The sequence below is a fragment of the Grampus griseus genome, assembly GCF_964374135.1.
Source record: "Grampus griseus genome assembly, chromosome: 2".
NCBI lineage: Eukaryota > Metazoa > Chordata > Mammalia > Artiodactyla > Delphinidae > Grampus > Grampus griseus.
This window is the reverse complement of record NC_139018.1, coordinates 100,153,874-100,179,173: the sequence shown is the minus strand read 5'-3', so window position 1 is coordinate 100,179,173 and position 25,300 is coordinate 100,153,874. Positions and strand designations below refer to the sequence as shown.

The 25,300-nt window shown below is 33.0% G+C and overlaps 1 protein-coding gene across 5 annotated transcripts in view; it reads left to right on the top strand.

The window, feature by feature from the left end:
• Positions 1–18,644, top strand: part of ZNF280D (zinc finger protein 280D) — a 119,322-nt gene extending 100,678 nt beyond the window's left edge. For all 5 annotated transcript variants that reach the window (XM_082647887.1, XM_082647888.1, XM_082647889.1 and 2 more), the window contains 2 exons: positions 13,749–13,804; positions 16,909–18,644. In XM_082647887.1, the coding sequence (XP_082504013.1) occupies positions 13,749–13,804; positions 16,909–17,533 (681 nt within the window). In that variant the 3' untranslated portion in view covers positions 17,534–18,644. The remainder of the gene's footprint in view (positions 1–13,748; positions 13,805–16,908) is intronic.
• The last annotated feature ends 6,656 nt before the right edge of the window (positions 18,645–25,300 follow it).

Below are 25,300 nucleotides of genomic sequence, written 5' to 3'. Positions count from 1 at the left end.
AGAACAACAAGGTCTCACTTCTGCTTTTTTGATGGTCCTTGTTCAGTCATGAGGGAAGGTGACAAGTTGTTTTCATTGTTTGTAGCTTCACATGGTACTGCTAAGTAAAAGGTAAACTTTTTTTTAATTAAAAATACATGTTTATATGATTTTTTTTACAATATTATTAAGGGTACTAAGGTAAGTAATACAAATTTTATTTATTAATATATTTGACCTTTCATAAATAAATTTGATGAAATGTGAAAATTTTCTGAAAAAGTATTTTCTTACCAGGAAACTTTATACTTTCTTCACTTAAAACAGTGATAATTTACTGTTACTCACTTGTTTATATAAAAAATATTTTTCACTACTTTTTTTTCACCCCATTGGTCTGGAAACCTGGTATGTAGTTTTCTATTGTTTGTAATTATTGATTTTTGTATTTTTCATACAAATGTTTATGGAGACCTGTTAAATATTATAATTTATATGAACTAATTCATATAAATTAATTATTATATTTAACTGAATGTATTAATTAAAAATAAATATATTTAAAATTTATACTAAAATTCTTAAAAATAAATATGGCATTTAAAAACTCAAGTGGTCCATTGTTTAGAAAAAGAAGAAAAATGCATGCATCAAGAAATTGATCAAAATTATAGGGCACAGTAACAGGTTTGGTAGAAAAAAATATTCCAGCTACCTAAAATGAAATCTCTAACACTGACACTATTAGAATAGAATTACTATGAAATATAGAGTTAAATAAAGAATTTTCTTTGAATTGTGCAAAAAAGATAAGATAATGGCATGTTAGAAATTTCAGAAGCTAGTGAATATAAGCATGTGCAAGAAAATAGAAGATGCTATTTGAATTAAATGTTTAATTCTTCATCATGGTCACCTGTTTCTAATAAAGTAAAATGATTTTAATAGAGCAGGGGACCATCCAAGAACAAGATGCAGATTGTAGAGTATGTGTTTCACATGGTGGGCAAAGATTTTCAAAAGATGGGTCTTTTAAAAAATTGTCTAGTGGTGAGTTAATTCATTGTGACTGGCTCATTTATTCCAAAGAATCTTTGTCTTTAGTTTGTGTTTCCTGTGCATTCTTTTTAGCAAAAATTACAACAGAATCAAATATTTGCAACTCAAAAAGTGGTTTCAAAGATTGGAAAAATTTAAACAGAATTTGTGATAATGAAAAAATCATATTTCATCATGATGATTTTTTTAAATGGAAGTGTTTTTTAATGTATATTTAGACTGATAGTTTAATAGATGATGCTTTACAGAATGTGATAAAATATGTGTGAGTGACTTTACATATTGTATGTTTCGTGCAAAAATAATTTATTCCTCAAAGTAGCACAAGAAATTATTGGAAGCTCAGATGCTGGAATGTTCTAAATTCAGTTGAACTAAGGACATTAAAATCATACAGCTAATCATTATAAATATTATATGTTTCATTTGTGTAGTAAAATTCAAAGCAAATTTATACTGTTATTAGGAAATCATGTTAAATCTGAAATACTAAGAAGAATAAAAGAAGCAAAATAATTTTTCTTACTTTTTGATTATAAACCAGATATAGTACATCATGAATTAATATTTATGATTACTAGGTATATTTACATTAAGAATGATGTCATTGCAAGAGACGAAAGTTTTGACTTAATTGCAACAAAATGAAAAACTGGATTAATTATATCTCATTAAAGTTGTTATTTAAAAAAAAAAAACTAGATATGGTCTAGCTTATCACATTATCAGTAAGTTAGCAAGAGTTGATGCTTATGTAAGAAAATTGTCCTGGCCAGGATATGATAATGGAATAGATAAGGCACATGTATACAAGTGTGTATAAGCCAGTATTTCTCCCCCAAAATAATTATGCCAGATTTGTGCCTTGCCCAGCTCATAATCATAATTTAATACAAAGAATGCTGCATTTGTGAATTCAAATATGATCATCTTTTTTTTAGTATTGTACAAAGGATACATATTTTAGGACTGGGGTAATACAGTGAGCAGATGGAATATTCTTGTCAATTCTGAAAACAACATTAAAATCACAGATACCTGATGGGCATCAAGATTAAATGCAATCAAGATACTTGATACTTTGCACACAAATTAGAGATGTGTATCAGATATGAAAAGATATATCAAATGTCAGAATACATTATATTGAGATCAAAAGCATCTTGTTACAAGAATATTACAGATTTTTACACATTATCTATATGGGATGGTATTTTGAACAAAGTGGCAAAAGTTTAATAAAGCTTTACAGTTAGAAAGCATGACCATATATAAAGTTCTGTGCTTAATAAAAATCCTATTCCTTTCCTTACCACAAATGAAAGTAATTTTGAAAGTGTGTTCAGTGAATGTAAATCTTGAGCAAGAGATGTGAATATTTTTCCTGAATTTGAAAATAAGTGAAAAAGAAATTGGAAATGCATGAATCACTAAGTGAGAGTATTGATAATTATGGGAAAAGTGCTGATCAAGTAGACATTAGGTTATAAATGACCTAACTTCATATTTGAAACAGGTATATGAAAAATTAAATGAAATGTCTTCAGATTTTGAACTTTTAAACTGGAGAAAAGTTATTTTCTATAGATTACATCTGATTTACAAAAAGCAGCTACTGACCCAGTTCTTATTTTGACAATTTAAGTTCTATAGAAATTTCATGTGGAATTGTATAAAGCAATATACAATATTAATAAATTGTGATATAATGTAAGCCTTATATTTGGGTCTTCTAAAACTGATAAAGTGGTGTTCAAAATTTTAAAACAATACCAGCCACAGTAGCATCCTGCAAAAGACGTTTCAGTAAGCTGAATTTAATTTTAAATTATTTAGAATTGTCACTTGGTCAAGAGAAATTGCCAAGCACGGCAATTTACTTATTTGAAACAAGATAAGAAAAGAATTAGACTTTGAAAATGTTATTGATGTGCTTGCTTCCACTAAAGCCAGAAAAGTAAAATGATAATAAATTCTGGTTTTGGTAGGCATAAAATGTTTAAACTTCAACTACTATTGTGAGTTTAATATATCTACTTTTCAACTTTTCAATATTTTTCAACTACTTTAATGTTCTGGGGGAAAAAAACTTTAAAAAATATACAGAGAGGAGAGTTGTGGGAAGATGGCACAGTAGGAAGTACCAGGAATCTGGCTCCCCACCTAGACAGCAATTGCACAGATTGAATCTATCTGATATAACTATTTTGAAGCTCTAAAGTCTGTTGAAGGCTTGCAACTTCCAGGCGAAGACTTGGAGAGTGAATTGCAGTTAATTTCCATCAATTTAAGCCCTTAGCACTGTAGCAGCCATATGGCAGGCAGCCGTGCACATGTTCCTGGAGCAGCTTGCACACAACTTATGGGAGCCAGAGTGGGCAAAAAAGACCTTGTCCTCCAGATACTGGGAATCTGATTGCTGCTTCTTATCAAGGAGTTGCAGACAAAGAAGTGGGCACATTATTGTTGCACCTCTCCCCCATTGTTGCAAGCCCCTTCCCCTCCAGCTGAAGTGACTTCCAAGGAATTTAAATGGACAGCCCTTTTTCTCCCTTCATTTTTCACTTTTCCCCCTTTCAGGAGTCAGATGTTAAAGACTAGGACATTCAAAAACAACTGTGTATGTGGGTAAAATTAGAAAGAGATTGCATATGCCCAGGGAAAGGCTCAGAAAAGACATACGAAGACCTTAGGTTTACACCTCAGGGTGATTTGGGAACAGAGACAGCCTACAACAATAAAAATTAAAAATTAAAATTAAAATAAAACAGGCAAATGCTGGGCAAGGGGAATAATCTGATTCCCAGAGTTACTACATTATTAGACTCAACTGTCCAGTGTTCAACAAAAAATCACAAGGTATACAAAGAAACAGGCAAGTATGGCCCATTCAAAACAAAAAAATATCAACAGAAACTTTTCCTGAAAAAGACATAATGGCAGATATACTAGACAAAGAATTTAAAACAACTGTCTTAAAGATGCCCAGAGAACAAAAGGAATGTGTGGAGAAAGTCAAGAAAACAGTATTTGAACAAAGTGGAAATATAATTAAAGGGATAGAAAACCTAAAAGAAATTCTGGAGATGAAAAGTGCAATAACTGAAGATGAAAAATTCACTAGAGGGATTCAAAGGCAGATTTGAGCAGACAGAAGAAAGAATCGGCCAACTTCAAGATAAGACAATAGAAATTATTGAGTTTGAGGAACAGAAAGAAAACAGATTGAAGAAAAGTGAACAGAACCTAAGGGAGCTTTAGGACACCATTAAGTAGTCCAACATTTGCATCATGAGAGTCCCAGAAGGAAAAGAGAGAATAATTGAAGAAGTAATAACTGCAGACTTCCAAAATTTGATGAAATACATGAATGTAAACATTCAGAAAGCACAACGGATTCCAAGTAAGATGAACTCAAAGAGACCCACACTAAGACACGTTATAATTAAACTTCCAAAAGGTAAGGAGAATCTTGAAAGCAGCAAAGAGAATTGAATCATCACATACAAGGGATTCTCAATAAAATTATCCACAGACTTCTCATCAGGAACTTTGGAAGCCAACAGGCAGTGGGTCGGTATATTCAAAGTGCTAAAAAGAAAACCTCAAGAATCCTCTATCCAGCAATTCTGTCACTCAAAAGTTAGAAATTAAGACATTCTCACATAAACAAAACTGAGAGAGTTCTTGACCACTAGATCGGCCCTGCCAGAAGTGCTCAAGGGAGTCCTGCACGGTGAAATGAAAGGACAGTACATGACAACTCAAAGCTCTGTGGCAAAATAAAGATCTCAATAAAGGTAAGTGCATGGGAAATTATAAAAGCTAGTATTTTGTAACAGTGATTTGTAGCTGTACTTTTTGTTTTCTACATGAGTTAAGAGATGAATGCATTTAAAGAAAAAAGACAATTTTTTAGTGTAAAATTTAGTATTTCTCTAACTTTGGTTTGTAACTTCTAATTTTGTTTCCTGCATAATTTAGGTGACTAATGCATTTAGTTTATATCTAGGTATACAATGAATAAAGATGTAATTTTCTGACATCAGCAACCAAAAGGAACAGGGATGGAACTATAAAGGAACAGAGTTTTGGTATGTTATTGAAATTAGCTGCTATAAATTCAGATTAGAGGGTTATAACTTTAGGATATTACATGTAATCCTCAAAGTAACCATAAAGAAAATAGCTATAGAATATACACAAGGGGAAATGAGAAAATATTTTAAACATTTCACGACAAAAAAATCAACTAAACAGAAAAGAAGTCAGTAATGAAGGAAATGAGAGCCAAAGAAAAGTAATAAAATACATAGAAAACAAATAGCCCAATGACAAAATAAGTCCCTCCTTATCAGTAATTAATCTAAATGTTAATGTATTAAACTTTCCAATCAAAGGACAGAGGTTGGCAGAATGGATAAAAAATACATCCAATTACATGCTGTATACAAGAGACTCACTTGAAATTCAAAGACACAAGCTGAAAGTGAAAGGATGAAAAAGATAGTCTGTGCAAATAGTAACCAAAAGAGAGTATGGATGGCTTTACTAATATCAGACAAAATAGACTTTCAATCAAAAAAGCTTACAAGAGAAAAAGGACATTATATATTAATAAAAAGTTTACTACAGCAAGAAGATATAACAATTATGAATATTTACACACCTACTGACAGACTGCCAATTTATATGAAGCAAGAACTCACAGAGTTGAAGGGAAAAATAGACAATTCTACAGTAATAGTTGGAGACTTCAGTACTCTACTCACAATAATTGATAGAATAATTAGATATAAGTAAGGAAGTAGAAGACTTAATAAACCTACTAGATTTGCAGACATACACGTAACACTCTACCCAGCAACAACAGAATACACATTCTTCTCAAGTATACATGGGATATTTTCCAGGATATACCATATAGTAAGCCACAAATTAAATCTCAGTGGATTTTAAAAGATAGATGTCATACAAAGTATCTTCTCTGATCACAGGATTAAATTAGAAATCAATAATAAAAGGAAAAATGAAAAATTCACCAGATTTTAGAAATTAAACAATACACTTTAAAACAACCAATGGATCAAAGAAGAAATCACAAGGGAAATTAGAAAATACTTAGATAAGAATGAAAAGAAAAATACAACATTCCAAAACTTCTAAAATGCAGTGAAAGTGATGCTAAAATGGAAATATATGGCTGTAAATCCTTATATTAAAAAATGAGAGATCTCAAAGCAGCAACCTAACTGTACAACTTAAGGAACTAGAAAAAGAAGGAGAAACTAAATCCAAAGCTGGTAGAAGGAAAGAAGTAAAATTAGCACAGGAATAAATGAAAGAGAGAATAGAAAGCAATAGAGAAAAGTTGGTTCATTGCTAAGGTCAACAAAATTGATAAACCTTTAGCCAGAAATACTTAAAAAGAGAGAAGACTTAAATTACTAAAATCAGAAATGAAAGTGGGTACATTACTACCATTTCTATAGAAATAAAAATGATCTTAAGAGAGTACTATGAACTCTGTGTCAACAAATTGGATAACCTACATGAAGTGGACAAATTGCTAGAAACTCAAAACCTAGCAAGACTAAATCATGAAGAAATAGAAAATCTGAGTAGATCCATAACTAGTAAGGAGATTGAATGAGTAATCAAAAATCTCTTAACAAAGAAAACCCCTTGACCTGATGACTTCTTTAGTGAATTCTAACAAACATCTAAATAAGAACTAATACCACTTCTTTCAAACTTTTCCAAAGTTGAAGAGGAAGAAATATTTCTAAACTCATTCTGTGAGGCCAGCATTACCCTGATACCAAAGCCAGACAAAGACAATACAAGAAAAGAAAACTACAGATAAATATCCCTTATGAACATTGATGCAAGTATCCTCAACAAAATACTAGCAAACAGAATTAAGCAATATATTAAAAGGATTATATACCATGAACAAATGGGATTCACTCCTGGAATGCAAGGCTGGTTCAATATATGAAAATTGATCAATGTAATAAGCCACCTCAATGAAAGGAAGCAACAAAAACCACATTATCACCTCAATTGATGCAGATATGGTGTTTGACAAAATTCAGCACCCTTGCATGTTAAAAATGCTCAACAACCTAGAAACAGAAGGAAACTGCTTCAACATAATAAAGCCATATAAGAAAAACCCACAGCAAACATCATACTCAATGGTAAAAGACTAAAAGATTTTCCTCTAAGATTAAGAACAAAGCAAGATGTCCACTTCCACCACTTCTTTTCAACATAGTACTGGAAGTTTTAGCCAGGGCAATTAGTCAAGAAAAAGAAATAAAAGACATCTAAATTCGAAAAGCAGTAAAATTATCTCTGTTAGCAGATGATACCATTTTATATATAGAAAACCCTAAAGATTTCATACAAAACCCTATTAGAACTTACATTAACTCAGTAAAGTAAATAGCAGGACACAAAATCAGCACACAAAAATCAGTTGTATTTCTATACACAAGTAATGAACAATCTGAAAAGAAAATTACAAAACAATACAACTTTAATAGCATAAAAAAGAATAAAATACATAAGAATGTACTTAATCAAAGAGGTAAAAGACTTCTACAAAGAAACTATAAAACTTTACTGAAAGAGATTTGAGAAGACAAAAAAAAATGGAAAGACAACCCATGTTCATGGATTGGAAGACTTAATGTTGTTAAAATGCCAATAGTACCCAAAACAATCTACAGATTTATTGCAATCCCTGCAAAAATTCCAAAGATATTTTTTGCAGAAATAGAAAAACTCATCCTAAAATTTATATGGAAGCTCAAGGGACTTCAAATAGCCAAAACAACTTTGAAAAAGAAGAAAAAAACTGCAGCACTCAAATGTCCTGCTTTTAAAATTTATGACAAAACTGCAGTAAACAAAACAGTGTGGTATTGGGATAAAGACAGACCTATAGACCAAAGGAATAGAATAGAGAGCCCAGAAATAAACCTTTGTATATATGGTCAAATAATTTTTATGGGGGTGCCAAGACCAATGGGAAAAGGACAGTCTTTTTAATAAATGATGCTGGGAAAACTGGATATCCATATGCAAAAGAATTAAGTTGTACTCTTACCCAGCACTATATACAAACATTGACTCAAAATTGATAAGGGACTTGGGCTTCCCTGGTGGCGTAGTGGTTGAGAATCTGCCTGCCAATGCAGGGGACACGGGTTCGAGCCCTGATCTGGGAAGATCCCACATGCCGCGGAGCAACTAGGCCCGTGAGCCACAATTACTGAGCCTGCGCGTCTGGAGCCTGTGCTCCGCAAGAAGAGAGGCCCGCGCACGGCAATGAAGAGTGGCCTGCACTTGCCGCAACTAGAGAAAGCCCTCGCACAGAAACGAAGACCCAACACAGCCATAAATAAATTAATTAATTAATTAAAAAAATTAATAAAAAAAAATTGATAAGGGACTTAAATGTAAGACCTAAAATAATAAAGTTCTTAGAATAAAACAAAGGACAAAAACTTCATGACATTGAAATTGGTAGTGATTTTTTGGTTATTACACCAAAGGCACAGGTAATGAAAGAAAAAAATTGTACAAATTAATAATTTTGTGCATCAAATATACTATACAGTGAATAAAAAGGCAACCCATAGAATGGGAGGAAATATTTGCAAGTCATATATCTGATAAGGAATTAATATCCAGAATATATAGAGAACTCATAAAACTCAATAACAACATAAACAACCCAATTCAAAAATGCATAAATGACTTGAACAGGCATTTCTCCAAAGAAGATATACAAATGGCCAATAAACCCATAGATGTGCAACATCACTAATCATTAGAGAAATGCAAATCAGTGAGATACCACCTCACACCCATTAGGATGACTACTGTTAAACAAAAACCAAAAAACCCACAGACACATAAAAACACACACACACACAAAACCACAAAAAACTCCAAAACCAGAAGACAGGTGTTGATGCTGATGTGGAGAAATTGAAGCTTTGTACACTGTTGCTGGTAATGTAAAATGGTACAGCCATTGTGGAAAGCAGTATGGCAGTTCCTCAAAAAAATTATATGATCTAGCAATTCCTCTTTTGGGTATACTGTACCCCAAAGACTTGAAAGCAAAGAGTTGAAGAGATATTTGTACTCCTATTTTCATAGCAGCATTATTCACAATAGCTAAAACATGGAAGTAAACCAAGTGTCCATCAATAGATGAAAGAATAAGCAAAATGTGGTATATGCATACCATGGAATATTCAGCCATAAGAAGGAAGGGGATTCTGCAATATGGATCAACTTTGAGGACATTTTGCTAGTGTAATAAGCCAGTCACAAGAAGACAGATATTATGTGATTTCATTTGTATGAGGTACTTAAACAAAATAAAAGAGAGTATAGTGGTGGTTGCCAGAGGCTGTGGGGAGGGGAGAATAAGGAGCTATTGCTTAATGGATGTAGAGTTCCAGTTTTACAAGATGAAAAAAGTTATGGGGATGGATGGTGGTAATGATTGCATAACAATGTGAATGTATTTAATACCAGTGAACTATACATTTAAAAACGGTTAAGATGGTAAATTTTATGTTATGTGTATTTTATCTCGTTTCTATATGGCTTGGCATAGCACTGATGTCAGCATAGTTAACATCACAGTTTTTGAGACCATTATGTATACTGAGCCAGGAAGTGTACTATGATTTTCTTTCCTATACTTCATTTTACTTTTCTGGGTAAAAATATATTTTTACTGATTTGTTTAGTCTTCTGTGCACCTAATGCGGTTTTTTAAAATTTGTGATGTGTTGTCTAATGTTTGGAAGTATTTTTTCTAAATGTTCACACATCAAAAAAAAATTGTTGGAGGGCCTGGAGATCTTCTCTCCAATCTACTTTAGTTTAAACTAGTTGCTGTCTAAGCCTAATGCATAATTTGTTGTATCAGGATTTTACTTTGCCACTTGCTTGTGTTGGATATCCTGTTTCCTGAACTGTGAGTTCCTCTTTTCTTGTTTTACTCCTTATTTTGATGAAACATGTCCTCTAACAACTTCCACAGAAAGGTTGATTCTTTTTTCACTTAGTGTAAATTTAAAACTGTATTTACTCTAATGATAGTTTGGCTGAAGTACATAGAAAACATTTTTCCTATGCATATTTGAAAGTATTGTTTTCGTTAAGTCTGATGCCATTTTTGGTCCACTTTCTTTGTGTTTATGTTATTTTGTTCTTTCTGGCAACTTTAATGATTATCTCTATCTCAGGTGTTTCGAAATTTCATATGTTCACCCATCATCCTTTTTTCATTCATTATGGTAGGAATTTGATAAGCCTTTGTAATTTTGGATATTTCTGTTTGGGGGAAATTTTCTTGTTTTATTTCTTTGGTAAATTTTCACTTTTATTTTCTCTGTTCTCTCTTTTTTTTGAAACTCCTATTGATCTGACACTACTTCCTGCATCAACTCTTTTGATTGTATGGCATTTTCTTTCTTGCCTTCCATCTTTTTGTCCTTTCATTCAACCTTTCAAAAAAGATTTTCTAAATTTAATTGCTTATTTTAGTTGCCATATATTTAGTTTTGAATTGTTCTTTTTATTTGTTCTTCAGTTGTTTTGTCTTCATAGTTTTTTGTTCTTGTTTAATGGACATAACATTTCATACCTCTCCAGGGATATTAAATATATTATACATATTTATTTTGTTCCCAGCAAAGTCTCTGATGTCTCCTAGCCTCTTTCTTTATTCTCTTGTTTATTTTGATCTGTCTGATGTAAAGAATGTCTTCAGTTGTGTGGTGATCCTTGGCTGTTCATAAAAGTGAAGTGCTAAAAAGTTTATCGAAAACCCTGTGTTTGGACAGGGACAGGGCTGCCTTGCATAGCCATACAGGTTGTGCACTGCAGCACTCCACAGGGTACAACCCTGTTATATATACCCCTTAGTACTCTCAAAATGTATTGATGTTTACAGTACTAGAAATTAAAAGTATGAAATTTTTACAATACTGTTACTTAAAATGGCAAATATTTTTCTGAAAAATAACTATTTGTCAGAACAAAAGAAATTTAGTTAGAAGAATGAAATTGTTTTATGCTTTTGCATATCTCTTTAATGTCTAGTTAAATAGAAGGAAACTGGATCCTCATGTTTCTGCATTCAATCTGTTGTGATATGTTATTTTGGTTGAAATATAAGAAAAATACCCAGCCTCATCTAGTACTTTAATCTCTTCAGATAATTGTGATTATTCTTTTTTATGACATCAAAAGTAGACAAGTGAACTTTTTCTTAAAAGGTTTGTTGCAATGTGGAATCTGACTCCATATCACTGAACTTTTTGTACTCTATTACATTAAAATCTATTGGTCTGGCTTACACTTTGATTGACTCTTTTATCCATGCATGATTTTGTAACAATGTGCATTTAGTCATTTGGAATATATTGGTTCACAAGTTACATAGATCTTCTAAGTGTTGACATGTTTCATTATATAATATCAGGTAATCACATTCATTAATATTAACATTAATCTCATGAATAGTGGATACAAGTTATCCTAAAATTTAATTTTTCCTTGAATTTTATTACGGCAACAAATACTGTCAGTTGTTTTCTTTGATGTGACATGCTCACTTTGTCAGTTTCAAAGAAAATGTCTTCTAAATACTCAAGTCTAAATATTCATAGTTTGACAGTCATTCTTTAAAATAAAAATCATGTTCCATGAAAAAAATGTGGCTAAGTTCAGCGTGCAACTCAGTCACAGACCCAAGTGTTTTTAGTGTGCAATAGCAGTGCTTTGTGCATATTTGGTATTTCATTACACAGAATATTAAAAAGACGTGCACTCAGTGATTGGTATTTAATAAAATTAATTTTACTGCTGGTGTATGCCAGTGGAGAATACAGTGACTGCTAGTACAGTTTTGATTCTATGTCAGTGCCTTGATTTGAGTTAAGATGCCAGCATTTTTACTCACCACTGCTTTAGTACCAAGAATTTTAGCCTCACATGCCTCCTGAAAGTGTTTTGGAGGCCACATGTGTCTGTGAACCACACTTGGAGAACTGCTGACATGGATTATATTGTGAAGGTTGCCTCATGGATTGGTGTGCTATACAGCCTGCACAGTCTGCATGGTAATTGTTTAGACTTCAACATAGGAAAATCAGTTGCTGAGCTGACTGATTCTTTGGTAGGGAGGATGCTCTCAAAGTCTTTGAGGCTGATAATTTTCTCCAAAGAGGAATCTTCTAGATTCCAGCTGCGGGTGGTGGAGTGAAGAGTGGTTCCTCTGGCTGCTAGCATTCTGGGAGCCAGGCAGAGAGATAAATGTGGGTCCCTTTTTTCAGTTTATGGACCTCTACTAAATTTTTCTGTTTTCTTTCAGTACCTCATGCCTGCCCTTTGCCATTCCTGGTGTTCACAAGTCTAGACTGTCTCCAGTTCACAGAGTTAACCTTTGGCCTAAGTGGTAGAGGAAAGGATAGGTACCTGTTGTGTGAGTTGGGGAAAGAGCATTTAGATTTCTCAGCAGTATTCATGCTTCATTTTTACCTTTTATGTACTGGATAGTATACTGAATTTCTCCAAATACCAGATCTCTTATGTTCTCTGGGAAAACTGATTCTCTTTTCCTTGCACTCCCAGCTCAGACATTTAGTTGTAACTTCCTCCACACTGTGAAGTCAATTTCGATTCCTCCAGCCACTATCCATCTAAAAATTTGTTGAAATCTCTTTGACAGTTAGTATGCTTTGATGTTTTCTTGGTCTTTATGAGTGAAAATATTTTATTTCTTTGCCCTCATTTTAGCAGGGCTTTTGGAGAGTGAGGAAATGTTACATGTGTGTGATTAATACACCATATCACTTTCACAGATTTGAATCAATCACTGTTGTGGCTGAACTGGACCTAGATTTGAAACTTCACCACTTACTGTAGTATTGCCTTTGGTTTTCTACTTAACCCCCGCAGTCTTTCTTCTCATTTGTAGAAATGGAGTTTATAATATCTAATATGAGGATTAAGTGATGAGATAGTGAATGTAAAGTTCTTAACATACTACCTCATGCATCATATATGCTCAATAATTTGTTATAAACTGTTAGGCTGGCCTCTGGCTTACTGAGGTTTTTGTGTATTCTTTCCTCACCAAAAAACATTTCAAATAAGCAAAAATATTTCATTTATCTATTGTTTAATATTACTTGGTTTGACAATGGAAGGGTTACCATGGCTCCAAATATAAAATCATAATTTCATAAATGTTTTATCTAAGTACCTGTATTTAATGTGTGTATAAAATACTGTGGATGATGCTTTCAAATTCAAGCTATGTTTTACTAGTTTTCTATTCAAGTAATTATAATTATGGCCCACATTTGAAAGAATCTAAGGAAAGCAGGTATTGTTATAACTGGATAACTGTTTCATGTCCTTGATTCAGAAGGTTTTGGTACACTGAAATTCTTACAAGTTTTTTAAAAAGCAATTTTTGAAATCATGCTTTTAGTTATGAGAATTATTTTAATACATACTTTAAATTGAGAAAATTTTTTTCTCTTTCTTTAGTATACTAGGTAGCACACTTAAGTTCTTTTTATCTAGAAAGTTTAGTATAATAAAAGTAGTTTACTTTAAGCTTAGTTTTGAATATAAAAGAAAATTATTATTAATAATTTCAGGAACTTACAAGACCTAATATGGCTGAAGGAGAAACAGAAACATCAAATTCTGAAAGGTAAATATAAGGAAAAACTGAATCTCATGAAATTCATGTATATAAAATGATACTTGAGCTGTGTTATATTTCAGTTAATTGGCAAAAGGCTATTTAAATTTTGTATATGGTGTTCCTTTTAGTAATGGCTTTTAATTAAAATAAAATTTTGAAATATTAATGTAACAGAAATATACTACAGATCCTTAGTTTTGAAATCTTAAACATGTAGAATACATTTTATAAGTCGTTAAATTTTTTAAAAGTACTTACAAGTAAGTAAAATGTTAACAGATTTTAATTGCCTCTATTAAATGAAAATAGTTACAAGATGCTACAGGTTATAAGGTGGTGACGATTCTTGCAAATAGTTAATTTTAATATCTTATTTTTAAAGTATTTTCAAAAAGCTGTAAAGCTACTTCTTTGGTGGGATCCCAACATAAAAGGTTCAAAATTCAAGTATTGGTTTTTAAAAATTTAATGCTTGGGCTTTCCTGGTGGCGCAGTGGTTGAGAGTCCGCCTGCCGATGCAGGGGACACGGGTTCGAGCCCTGGTCTGGGAAGATCCCACATGCCGCGGAGCAACTGGACCCGTGAACCACAACTACTGAACTTGCACGTCTGGAGCCTGTGCTCTGCAACAAAAGAGGCCGCGATAGTGTGAGGCCCGCGCATCGCGATGAAGAGTGGCCCCTGCTTGCCACAATTAGAGAAAACCCTCCCACAGAAACGAAGACCCAACACAGCAAAAATTAATTAATTAATTAATTAAAAAAAAAAAACCATGCCAGGGAATCCTAAAGGCCTTCTAATTGATAATAAAGAGAACTTTTAAAAAAATAAAAATAAAAATTTAATGCTTGAGTAGAACACTGCAGAACACGAGATTTCACAATTTTTTTTTAGCAAAAGAAAATCTAACATTCTAATTAGAACTTTATTCCAGCTAAAGGTGATTTTGTCTTTTAGATTAAGTACTTTCCCCATTTCTATCTTTATGCTGTGTGTTTTATAGTAGGCTGCTTGTTAACCTGATGAGATTAATTAATCTATTGCCTCTAAAAAGAAAATTATGGAATAAGACCTTTTGAAGATGTTTCTTAGACTTCACTAGAAAAATTATCTAGCCCTGGGACTTCCTTGATGGTCCAGTGGTTGAGACTTCACCTTCCAACGCAGGGTGGGGGTGTGTGGGTTTGATCCCTGGTGGGGGAGCTAGGATCCTACATGCCTCACTGCCAAGAAAACAAAACATAGAACAGAAGCAATGTAACAAACTCAATAAAGACTTTAAAAATAGTCCACATAAAAAAAGAAAAGAAAAGAAAAATTATCTAGCCCTTTCTTCACCTAGCATTTTTCCTAGAATTTTGGTTGGGAAAAGTTAACAAAAATTCAAATAAGGATTTAGAAAAAGCAGACTAGTCACATCCATATTTTTTAACATTTTCTGTAAATTATAGTTAGTTTAATAAGATCTGAACAAAAATAAGAATTTTATAAATTTAAATGAGGGAAATATTTTTTGCAGATGATGTAATTGACCTGTAAGTTCCAAGAAAATGAGCTAAGAATGATTGAAATTAATCAGGGTATTAATTAAGGCAGCTTGGTGTAAAATTCAGAATCTTTCCGGTATACCAATAACATGTGATTACAAAATATAATGGATAAAATTCACAGTAATAACAAGATGAGTAAAGTGCAGCATCTATTTAGAAGATTTTGAAGAAAAAAACTTACTGAGATAGAAAATAATATATTAGTAACTTACGTGATAGGTCATTTCCCAAATTAGTTTATGGTTAATGAACATTTAGTTGAAAATCCAAATTGGATTTGATTTGGAAACTAGTGGTGTTTAAAGTAAGATTCATATTTTTCTACTTATTAATACCATAATTTTAAAAATCACAGCTGTGTTAGATATTAGGTTGTTTCTGTATTCACTATTTTAAACATTGTTTTAATGAGCATCCTTGTACAATTATCTTTTACTTTTTCAAACTATTAGGGAGAAGAGTAGTAGAATGTAGGTGATTTGACCTATTAGATAATAAAGTACAATGTTAATTTCTAATTGTTAAAACTGTGTGGTATTGGCCTGTAATAGTCAAAAGACACATCAGAACAAAATAAATAGCAGAGAAACAGCCTTTTGAATATAATTTAGTAAATAATAAATGACTATCTGATAACATTGCTTTGATATTTGGGCAGTTCATTAGGAAAACGTCTAAATTCCAGGTGGATTAATGTAAGAACTAATATAAATGTAATCATAAAATTTCTTTTTATTAAAATAAGCATTGTTACATCTACATAAGGGACTGGAGAGCCTCTTAGAAATCTCGTGTTTCTAAGACTCACAGACATAGAAGACAAACATTATGGTTACCAAAGGGGAAAGGGGGTGGAGGAGGGATAAATTAGGAGTTTGGGATTAACATATACACCCTACTATATATAAAATAGATAAACAACAAGGTCCTACTATATAGCATAGGGAACTATATTCACTAAATAGTTTCTGTTAACACACCGGGGTAAGAGTAAACACATAGACAGGTATACACATAAGCATATATGTATGCGTGTTTTATATTTACATATTTTTTTAGGCATGTGTTTATGTTTTTATAAATTAGGCTGTTAAAAAATCAATAAAATGTTTGTGAATGCTTAGTTGATTTTGCATAGGGAAAACACTCTAAGCCCAAGAGGACATATAAATCATAAAAGAGAAATAGGGTTTTTTCCACATATATTCATTCCTTATTTAAATGACTCTTACGAATTAATAAGCACACTTACATTTTAACTAAAAATAAGCAAGGGTATGAACAGATAAAAATAATGATAACCAGAACTAAAACAATGAATAGACTCCTCAGGACTCCTTTTAATATGTGACTATGGAGTTTCTCACTCTTTTGCCCAAGAACATGGCCACCTCCTAAATTGTAACATCATGGCAAAGACCAGGGAGCTCAATTTTCTTTTTTTTTTTGGTGGGCAAGTGTGCCTTTTTTTTTTTTTTTTTAGAGAATGTCTTTATTTTAATAGTGTTCAAATACATTGTATTATAAAGAAATAGATAATAAATAGCTTTATTTTTTCAGTAAACAAGATGAAGCTTCTTCAGAGGAAATAAAAAATGGATGTGATGTGCATTTATTCGAAGGCTCATCAACAACAAAAAGTGAAGAAGGTGTATCAGGTTCAGATAAAGAAAATGATACCTGTCTTGAAGACCAGCAAACTGGCTCAAAGAATATCTTCAGTTATGATTCAATTATTGATGCAGATAAGGTGGAAAAGGAAAAACAAATAGAGCACATTTGTCAGGAAACAGAGTTGAAGAGGTGCCAAAGTTCAGAAAACCTCATTGCACGTGATCAGATTGAAGATTGCAATGCCAGTGAAGCTAGATTTTCTTCAAAGAATATTAAGGATTTGCAATTAACATCTGGTGATGTTAGCATTGATCAGTTTTTGAGAAAAAGAGATGAACCTGAATCTGTTAGTTCTGATGTTAGTGAGCAAGGCAGTATTCATTTGGAACCTTTGACTCCATCAGAAGTGCTTGAGTTTGAAGCCACAGAGATTCTTCAGAAAGGTAGTGGTGATCCTTCAGCCAAGACTGATGAAGTAGTGTCTGATCAAACAGATGACGTTCCTGGAGAAAATAGCCTTAGCACAACAGAGACAACAGGAGACCTGGCAGATGAAAAAGAAAGAAGTTGAAATTAATTAGGCATTCTAAGTTTTAGTGTACCAACGATAAGAGCATTTGGAACAGTGCTATCAGGTGAGCTCAGTGGTGCTGTTGCAGAGTGCAGAGATAGAAAAATGTGAGGGAGGTCATTCATACACTTTACCTGTATATTCAACCTCGGTTATTAAATCAATTCATCATTAATAGCATGATTAGTATGAATTTCCAAGAAGTTTTTAAGACATGAATAAGATTTTAATGAAAGTTAAGTTTGCAATGAAAAAGTCTCATTTATCAGTTTTCGAGGTTATGGAACCTGGTGGTCAATATGAATTGAATATTAGAATATTATTTATATTAATAAAGCTTTTGACATTTCCATCAGTTCTAAACTAAAAGTCCTTATTACCTGTACATCCTTTTCAATTAACTTAAAGGAAGAGATTTGGAAACCACATACCTTTTGGGAATAATTGATTTAAAATAATGGCCAATTGGCTTTGTTAATGAAGGTTTCATTTTGAGTATGATACTGGTAAATGGAGCATGTTTAGAATGCTAAATTCATTGATCTAATGAGAATTTGGATGAACATAAACTTAATTTTGGATATAATATTACATTCCAGACTGCCAGAAGCATGTAAACAGAATATTTGAATCTGTGTACCTCCATACAAGTGTTAGCCTGCCAGGCTGTAAGCTTACCTTAATTAAACTTTCAGTGAAAGTGAAATTATTAAAATAAAAATTTATATTTGTGCTTTTTGTCAGTGTGTAAGCTGTGCAGAAATCCCTTGATGTACTAGTTGTATAAAGTAGAAACCCACTGTTGAAACTCCTGTAGCTATTATGCTCTTAATATTGTTTTAATGATCTTCTTTAGAAATAGACCCATAAAAATGGTCTGGAAACCAAACCAAAGTATGGATTAATGTAGATATTGTAAAGCAGTAAACTGAAAACATGTCCTGGCATGAATTCAGCCATGTTTAAGTGACTTTTTCTGTAACTGTAAAATAGAAAATTCAAATGGGACCTAAAGCAGGATGTAAAAAATTGGTTTGGGATATTTAGCCTAATTTATCCATAAGATGGCTGCTAAATTGATTTTTTCAGTTTTTTATCATATAGAAAATAATAGATATAGAAATGAATAATATGAGTAACAGTAGTTTGCTTTGACGTACTAACAAACTTTTATTTAAAATGCTACATTTTTACTTCTTAAAATGTGCTTTGAATTCTTAAAATTTTGTTTCACTGAATGTTAAATGTTTAAAATGGCTATTAAAATTCTGCTGTATATAGTAGTTTTTGAGTAAATATTTGCAATAAAAATCTGTCCCTGAATAATTTTATTTTTCAGAAAGCTGCTTGAGTCGGATTACCTTTGGCGCCTCTAGAAATTGTATATTGCTCAAGGAAATTTCATGTTAAAGTTAGTGGTAGATTTTATTCCATATTCTTTAATTGATGCATGATTTATTTTAAATTGAGACTTAAAGTACAGGGGGAAGAACTGCTAATAATTACAGAGAATTGATTTGCTTTACAAATTCTTCTACTTCAAGAGAATTATAATTTAATATTATAGTTTTCTATCTGCTCAGTAAATTAAAGAGGCTAAATAGACAAAATATTTTATTGACTTATTTTCTTGAATATTTTTGAGGGTGGGGGAAAATATTTTTATCTTTCCTGCTCCCAAGAAAAGATGGGATAGAGGGACTTATTAACTGTCATCCTTCACCTTGTTGAAACATAAATCTATAGCAGAGAAGACTTTTGGAGTAAAGGGAAGAAAAAGTCTGTGTAAGGACCATTTTCTGAATCTCATTCAATTAGTTGCCAAGGCTGTTACCTAATGCTTCAAAAACCTAGAGCACTGTACCAAAATAAGTCTCTAAGTGACACTGTAGTCCCTTGTGAGCTTTGAGTAGTTCCTTCTCCTGCCCCTATATATTTACAGTAGTGGTACTGAAAGTACCTGATCAATGAATAGTTTATACCTATCCACTGTGAGAAAAGGAACCTGTACCAGACTATAAATCCTTCATTGAGAAAGTCTAGCAATGAAAACAAAAAAATAGTTGAAGTGAACATTGTACTTGGTAACATAGTTGGTTTCTGTTTTCACATAATCTCCTTATCTCATTTCTGATCAGGAACAGACAATTCAGGTATGCAAACCAAACCTTTGAGTGGCAGTGCTTTAGCACAGTGGTCAGCAGACTTTTTCTCTGTAGAGCCAGATAGTGAATAATTGTGGACTGTGTGGTCACAATTATCCAACTCTTCCTTATAGCTTAAGAGCACCTATAGACAATATGTAAATGGTAGCCTGTTTGTGTTCCAATAAAACTTTATTTACAAAAACAGAATGTTGGTTGGATTTGGCCAGTGGACTGTAGATTGCCACCACCTGCTTTAGAGTGCTGTTTTGTCCAGGCAAATTGTGCTCAGGGACTGAGATTTTGTTTGCCAATAACTTATTTAACACCAGTTCACTGTGAGAATTATAATTTATAAAAATAACATTTTGCAAGCCGATACCATACAAGATAATGTCTGTTAACTAGCTAATAAAGAAATAACATACTCCAAACTAATAATAGATTGATTACACTATTGTTCTAGGCAAAGAGGAGATGAAAGAAAGTCCAAATTTAGTTGAGGTGTACCTTTCCAGGAATTGGTTGTCTGTAGAGTCAGTCCTTCCAACTAAAAGCTGGGTATCAGCTGCCAGCGTAGGTCCCTTGCTGCTGGGGCACGTAGCTAGGGGGTGACAGTACCGGTGTCGGTAAGCAAGCTGGGCTGTTCCAAATGTTATGACTCCAGGGACCATTACATGACTTACACCATTGCCTACCAGGAGTAGCCTTGCCAAGGCAGGAACAGATGTCCCTTCTCTTCCTGAGACTGCTGCACAGTTTAACACTGCTGAGGACCAAGAGTGGCCTGGCCATGGCAGGACCAAGTGTCTCAAGATCGTCACAGAGCTATGTAAGTCAGCAAAAGAGTAGCCTTGCCCAGACTAAACACTCTCGGTAAGTCCTCACAAATTCTTGGTATTTAAAGTTTAAATGTCCATCACTTGATAGCTGCTCTTCCATATGTTCGTATTGATTATCCTCCCCAGCGGCACCCCTTAATGGCTGAGCTGCTGAATACTTATCAACAACAGCAGATGTTGATGACATCATCCTGGCACAGCTTCCTTAGTGTAAACAAATTTACCTGTAGATCAAAACAACTTCACTTAAGTCATAAACAAGTGGATTTGAAATCATAACAAACCAATACACAACAAGCAGTTAGACTTTCTTGATTGACTATGAAAGCCAGTGATGCACTCAAGTGACTCTTTGCCTAAGAACTAACTACCAAGGTGCCTTACTATATTATAGTCTCCTGTTACCTAACAACAGAATTACGATTGATTACATGTGCAGTTAAGAAACATTCATTTTGTGGATGCACTTTTAATTTACGTTGAAAATCTGAATGCCATATTTATTTATGTTATTTCTTCCCCTTTGTATCTCTCCAATGTTTTAGGGAGGAAATTGTAATTTTTTTCACCGTATATATTTTTAAAGAACTATTCTAAAAATTTTTTAAAAGGAACTGACAAGATATGAGTCACCTTGTTTTAGCTGTAAGTAAAAAGATATCTGGGCAATTACTTGTCTGAGGTTACAAAGCCAAGATTTGAACATAATTTGATCTGATTCTGAAGTTAGTGTTTTCTACCACAGCTATAGTTCCTAGCATTTATACTGAATGTCCCTTTTTAAAATATATCAGTTTTTGCAAATAACCCTTCCATTGATGGTACTAATTACAGTTTTATTTATTATTCCTACAGTGATTATATGCATATGGAATGGAGGACCTCTTAACCTAAAGAAGAGGACCTACTGATCTCTTTTACTAATAGGAATTGAGGAATTTTACCTCAAGAGGAGGGGTTAGTGAATATTCTATTAACAGGAAAGACAGCATGTGATTTAAAGATACACTTTATATAATAATTATAAATGTTTTGACATCATTACATTTTTTTAGGCTTCTGTAATGTCATTTTTAAACTATGGTTGACATGATCATTTTTGTTCCATCAAACTTGTTACTCCCGGATCACTCACTTGTACTGACTTCAGTGAATTAGGACTTTTGTATGTATATAGGCACTAAAAAGAATTGCAAGTGTTTCATTTTTACTAGATTACTATAACACTGACTTGTTTTTTCAGCTAAAAAATAAAACACAATTTACCTATGTCTAAGCATTAAAAGAGAAATGATTATTTTAAAAATATTGTTTACTAATGAGGCATATCTGCCAATCCATGTACACAAAATGAATAGTCAAATAGATTTTTTTAAAGTCATGGTAATGTTTAATTTTCATCTCAAAATCTATAAACTCCAAGATACATCACTTGGATCATCTTGTAAGGAATTAAACACATCTGTAGCAGCATCTGTAACATCATCGAGGGATGAGGTGTCCTAGGTGAAATTACTTTTACAGTTAGCTAAAGGTAACTTTTAATTGCTTTTTAAAAGTATTATAAAATCACTTTTGTTATTTAAAAGAATATACTATGCATAATTTAGTCTTCTTTGATGACACAGAGGGTCATCATTATGAAGATTTTTGGACCAAGCTATAAATGAAGCTGTAGCTACAGATGTTAATGGCCTGAATAACTGCTGATCACAGAGGTGACCTTGGATTTTGGTTTACAGAAGTATTTCAGGTACATCTAGGGTCGCTTGACTTTTCCAAAAACAGAACAGAAAAACTGACTACATTACTCACCCAATTCAACCTCTTTTTTAAGATGAATTTTCCCTCCTAAATACTAAGTAAAACCTGCCATTTGTGGAGAATTTGGTAACTATAAACTGTAGTTTTAAGCTTTCAAAATATTTTAAGCATTTATGCACTGCCTTAAAAACTTGATTTTTAACTGCTCTATATCAGGGGCTAGCAAACTATGACCCACAGTTGGCTACCTATTTTTGTAAACAAAATTTTATTAGAAAACAGCCATGTCATTTGTATATTTGTATATTATACAAATGTATATATTTGTATATTATATATTGTCTGTTGTAGCTTTTGCACTACAACAGCACAGTTGTACATGACAGAGGCCATATGGTCTGTAAGTCTCAAGGATTTACAATCTGGCACTTGAAGAAAAAGTTTGCCAACCCCTGCCCTATATATATATATATATATATATATATATATATATTTTTTTTTTTTTTCTGTACACGGGCCTCTCACTGCTGTGGCCTCTCCTGTCTCAGAGCACAGGCTCCAGACGCGCAGGCCCAGCGGCCGTGGCTCGCGGGCCCAGCCACTCCACAGCATGTGGGATCCTCCCGGACCGGGGCACGAACCCGTGTCCCCCCCATCGGCAGGCGGACTCTCAACCACTGCGCCACCAGGGAAGCCCTGCCTTATATTTTTATATGGGTATAATCATAACTTTGTAACTGTTCTTTTATTTTCACTATTATAGACACTGCAGTGAAACTCTTATTTCATAAATTTTGGTCCATATTTTATTTACCTGTACTAAAATTCTAAGTGTATAATTTATTAGATTGAAGAGTATTCAGTTTTTAAATTGAAAAATAGAAACCCATACTTATTTTAATTATCATACCATAGTACTTATAGAAAGCTTCCCGGTCCAGCATTAACTTGTAGAAGTTCAGAGTTTATTCATCTAGATTTTTTTCTTTGATTCTTCAAAGTCAGCTTGTTTTTAGCCTAATGTAGATTTTCATTCCTGCTATTCACCAAATATTTCTAGCGTGTGGCCATATGACTAGTTTCTGGCCAGTGAGTTGTGAGTGAAAGTGACTTTTGGTTTCGAGGATTTAATTGTTAATGTGAGACTCTTTAGAACCCTCTTTTCCCTCAAGCATGGTAACATTTTTACTATTCAGATGATGATTGCTATATCAGTCTTGGTTCCTGAGGGGCTATGAAAAGAGCCTTCCTGTTTATTTAGATACACATATAGCATGAAGGAGAAATAGCATTTTTATTTTAAGCTACTGCAGTTAGAGAATTTTTGTTCTACAGCATAACTAAGTCTCTCCCTACTGATGTAGGAATTAATCCTGAAAGTGGATTGCTGCCATTAGAAGAAACACAGCTGAGCTACATTACACCAGTGTATTGCATTGGCTTAGGTGGCAGATGGCAAGGCTACATGAGGTGATCCACATTCTGCTATGGTGAGAGATTTGGTAAACTTGACTGTAATACTTGAAAGACAAATGGTGTACGTAATGAAGTTGTATCTCTATTGGAAGAGTTTGACTAACAAAATGTTAATGGCATGCTTTGGTTACTATATTGGCTGCATTTGACAACTTACTCTGAGAAAGAAGTGGACTCAGATGAGAAATGGTAGGATTGAAAGTAGGAACAAAAGAGAATAGAAAAAGTCCACAAATCCAGATACTTGCAGGGTTGGAAAAGGCTAAACTTCTCACCCCCAGCCAGTAAAAGGAGAAGGCCTAAGCAAGAAAACTTAATTAAATTAAGAATATGGCCATCATACCAATTAATTAGGTTAAGGAGAGGCCCTGAAGTGTTTCTTCTATGTGGAAATTCCTTCACAGCATTTCTTGGGAAACACATATTTTTCTGAATTTCAAGACAAATCAGTCAAGAAATCGATGAAACAGGAAAAAGTATTGTAACTTTCCTATGAGAATTAAAGCTAAGTAATGAAGTTAGAGCCATTACTGGTTTGCAGGAATCCTCTGAAGTCAAGCTCAAAAGTAAGACTAGGGAATGCTGACAGGTGGAGTCCAAGAGTAAAGTCAACATTTCCAGGAACCACAATAAGAGCCCCAGAAGAGAAGTGGTCATAGTCTGATCACTCAAGTCATACTTGTATCTATTGCCATGGTATAAATGTGTATTCATACCCCTGTCTGCTGCTAATGGTGAGTCATTCTTGCAAGTAAAATAAAAATTAGTAGGTTTATATTCATAGGATACTTTATACAAATCCCATCAATGGTCTTCCAAAAATAACATGTTGTAGAAGCAAAATAATTCCATAAGTTATCAATTTTGACTTGTGATTCTGTGTGGTGTTTTTACTCTTGAGAGGAGATCCAAATGTAGCATTGGTCAAGTAACTACCAAATAAATTTATTGGCACTTCCCAGTGTATGATTATTTGCCAAAGGGTGCTATTCTTTACAAATACTTAAACAATAAATACAAAGAAAAGAAGTAAATGTTGTGGAACATTCTGAAATGAGATCAGAAACTGATCTAAAGTCTAAATTAGCAAAGACACTATCAATTGCAACAGTAAGACCAAAATCTGGGCTAGCAGACAAAATATTTTTATCATTAAAAAAGGAAAAGAGCTTCTATGAAGTAACATGTAACGTAACACCAACTTGAAGATGTTTTTGGACAGTCCCTAGCAACTTCACTAATATCAACGCAAAAATGAAAGAAGAATTTCTATGTCTGGAATAGTTGTTATAAAATAAAGATAAAGACTATCAGATAGGGCAATTAATGTGTTGTGTCTTTTTAGATTTCTTTTTTAAAAATTTTATTGAAGTATAGTTGATTTACAGTGTTGTGTTATATATTCCACATATTCCACATATTCCATATATTCATTCTTTTTTTCAGATTCTTCACCTATATAGGTTATTATAGAATATTGAGTAGAGTTCCCTGTGCTATACAGTAGGTCCTTGTTGGTTATCTATTTTATATATAGTAGT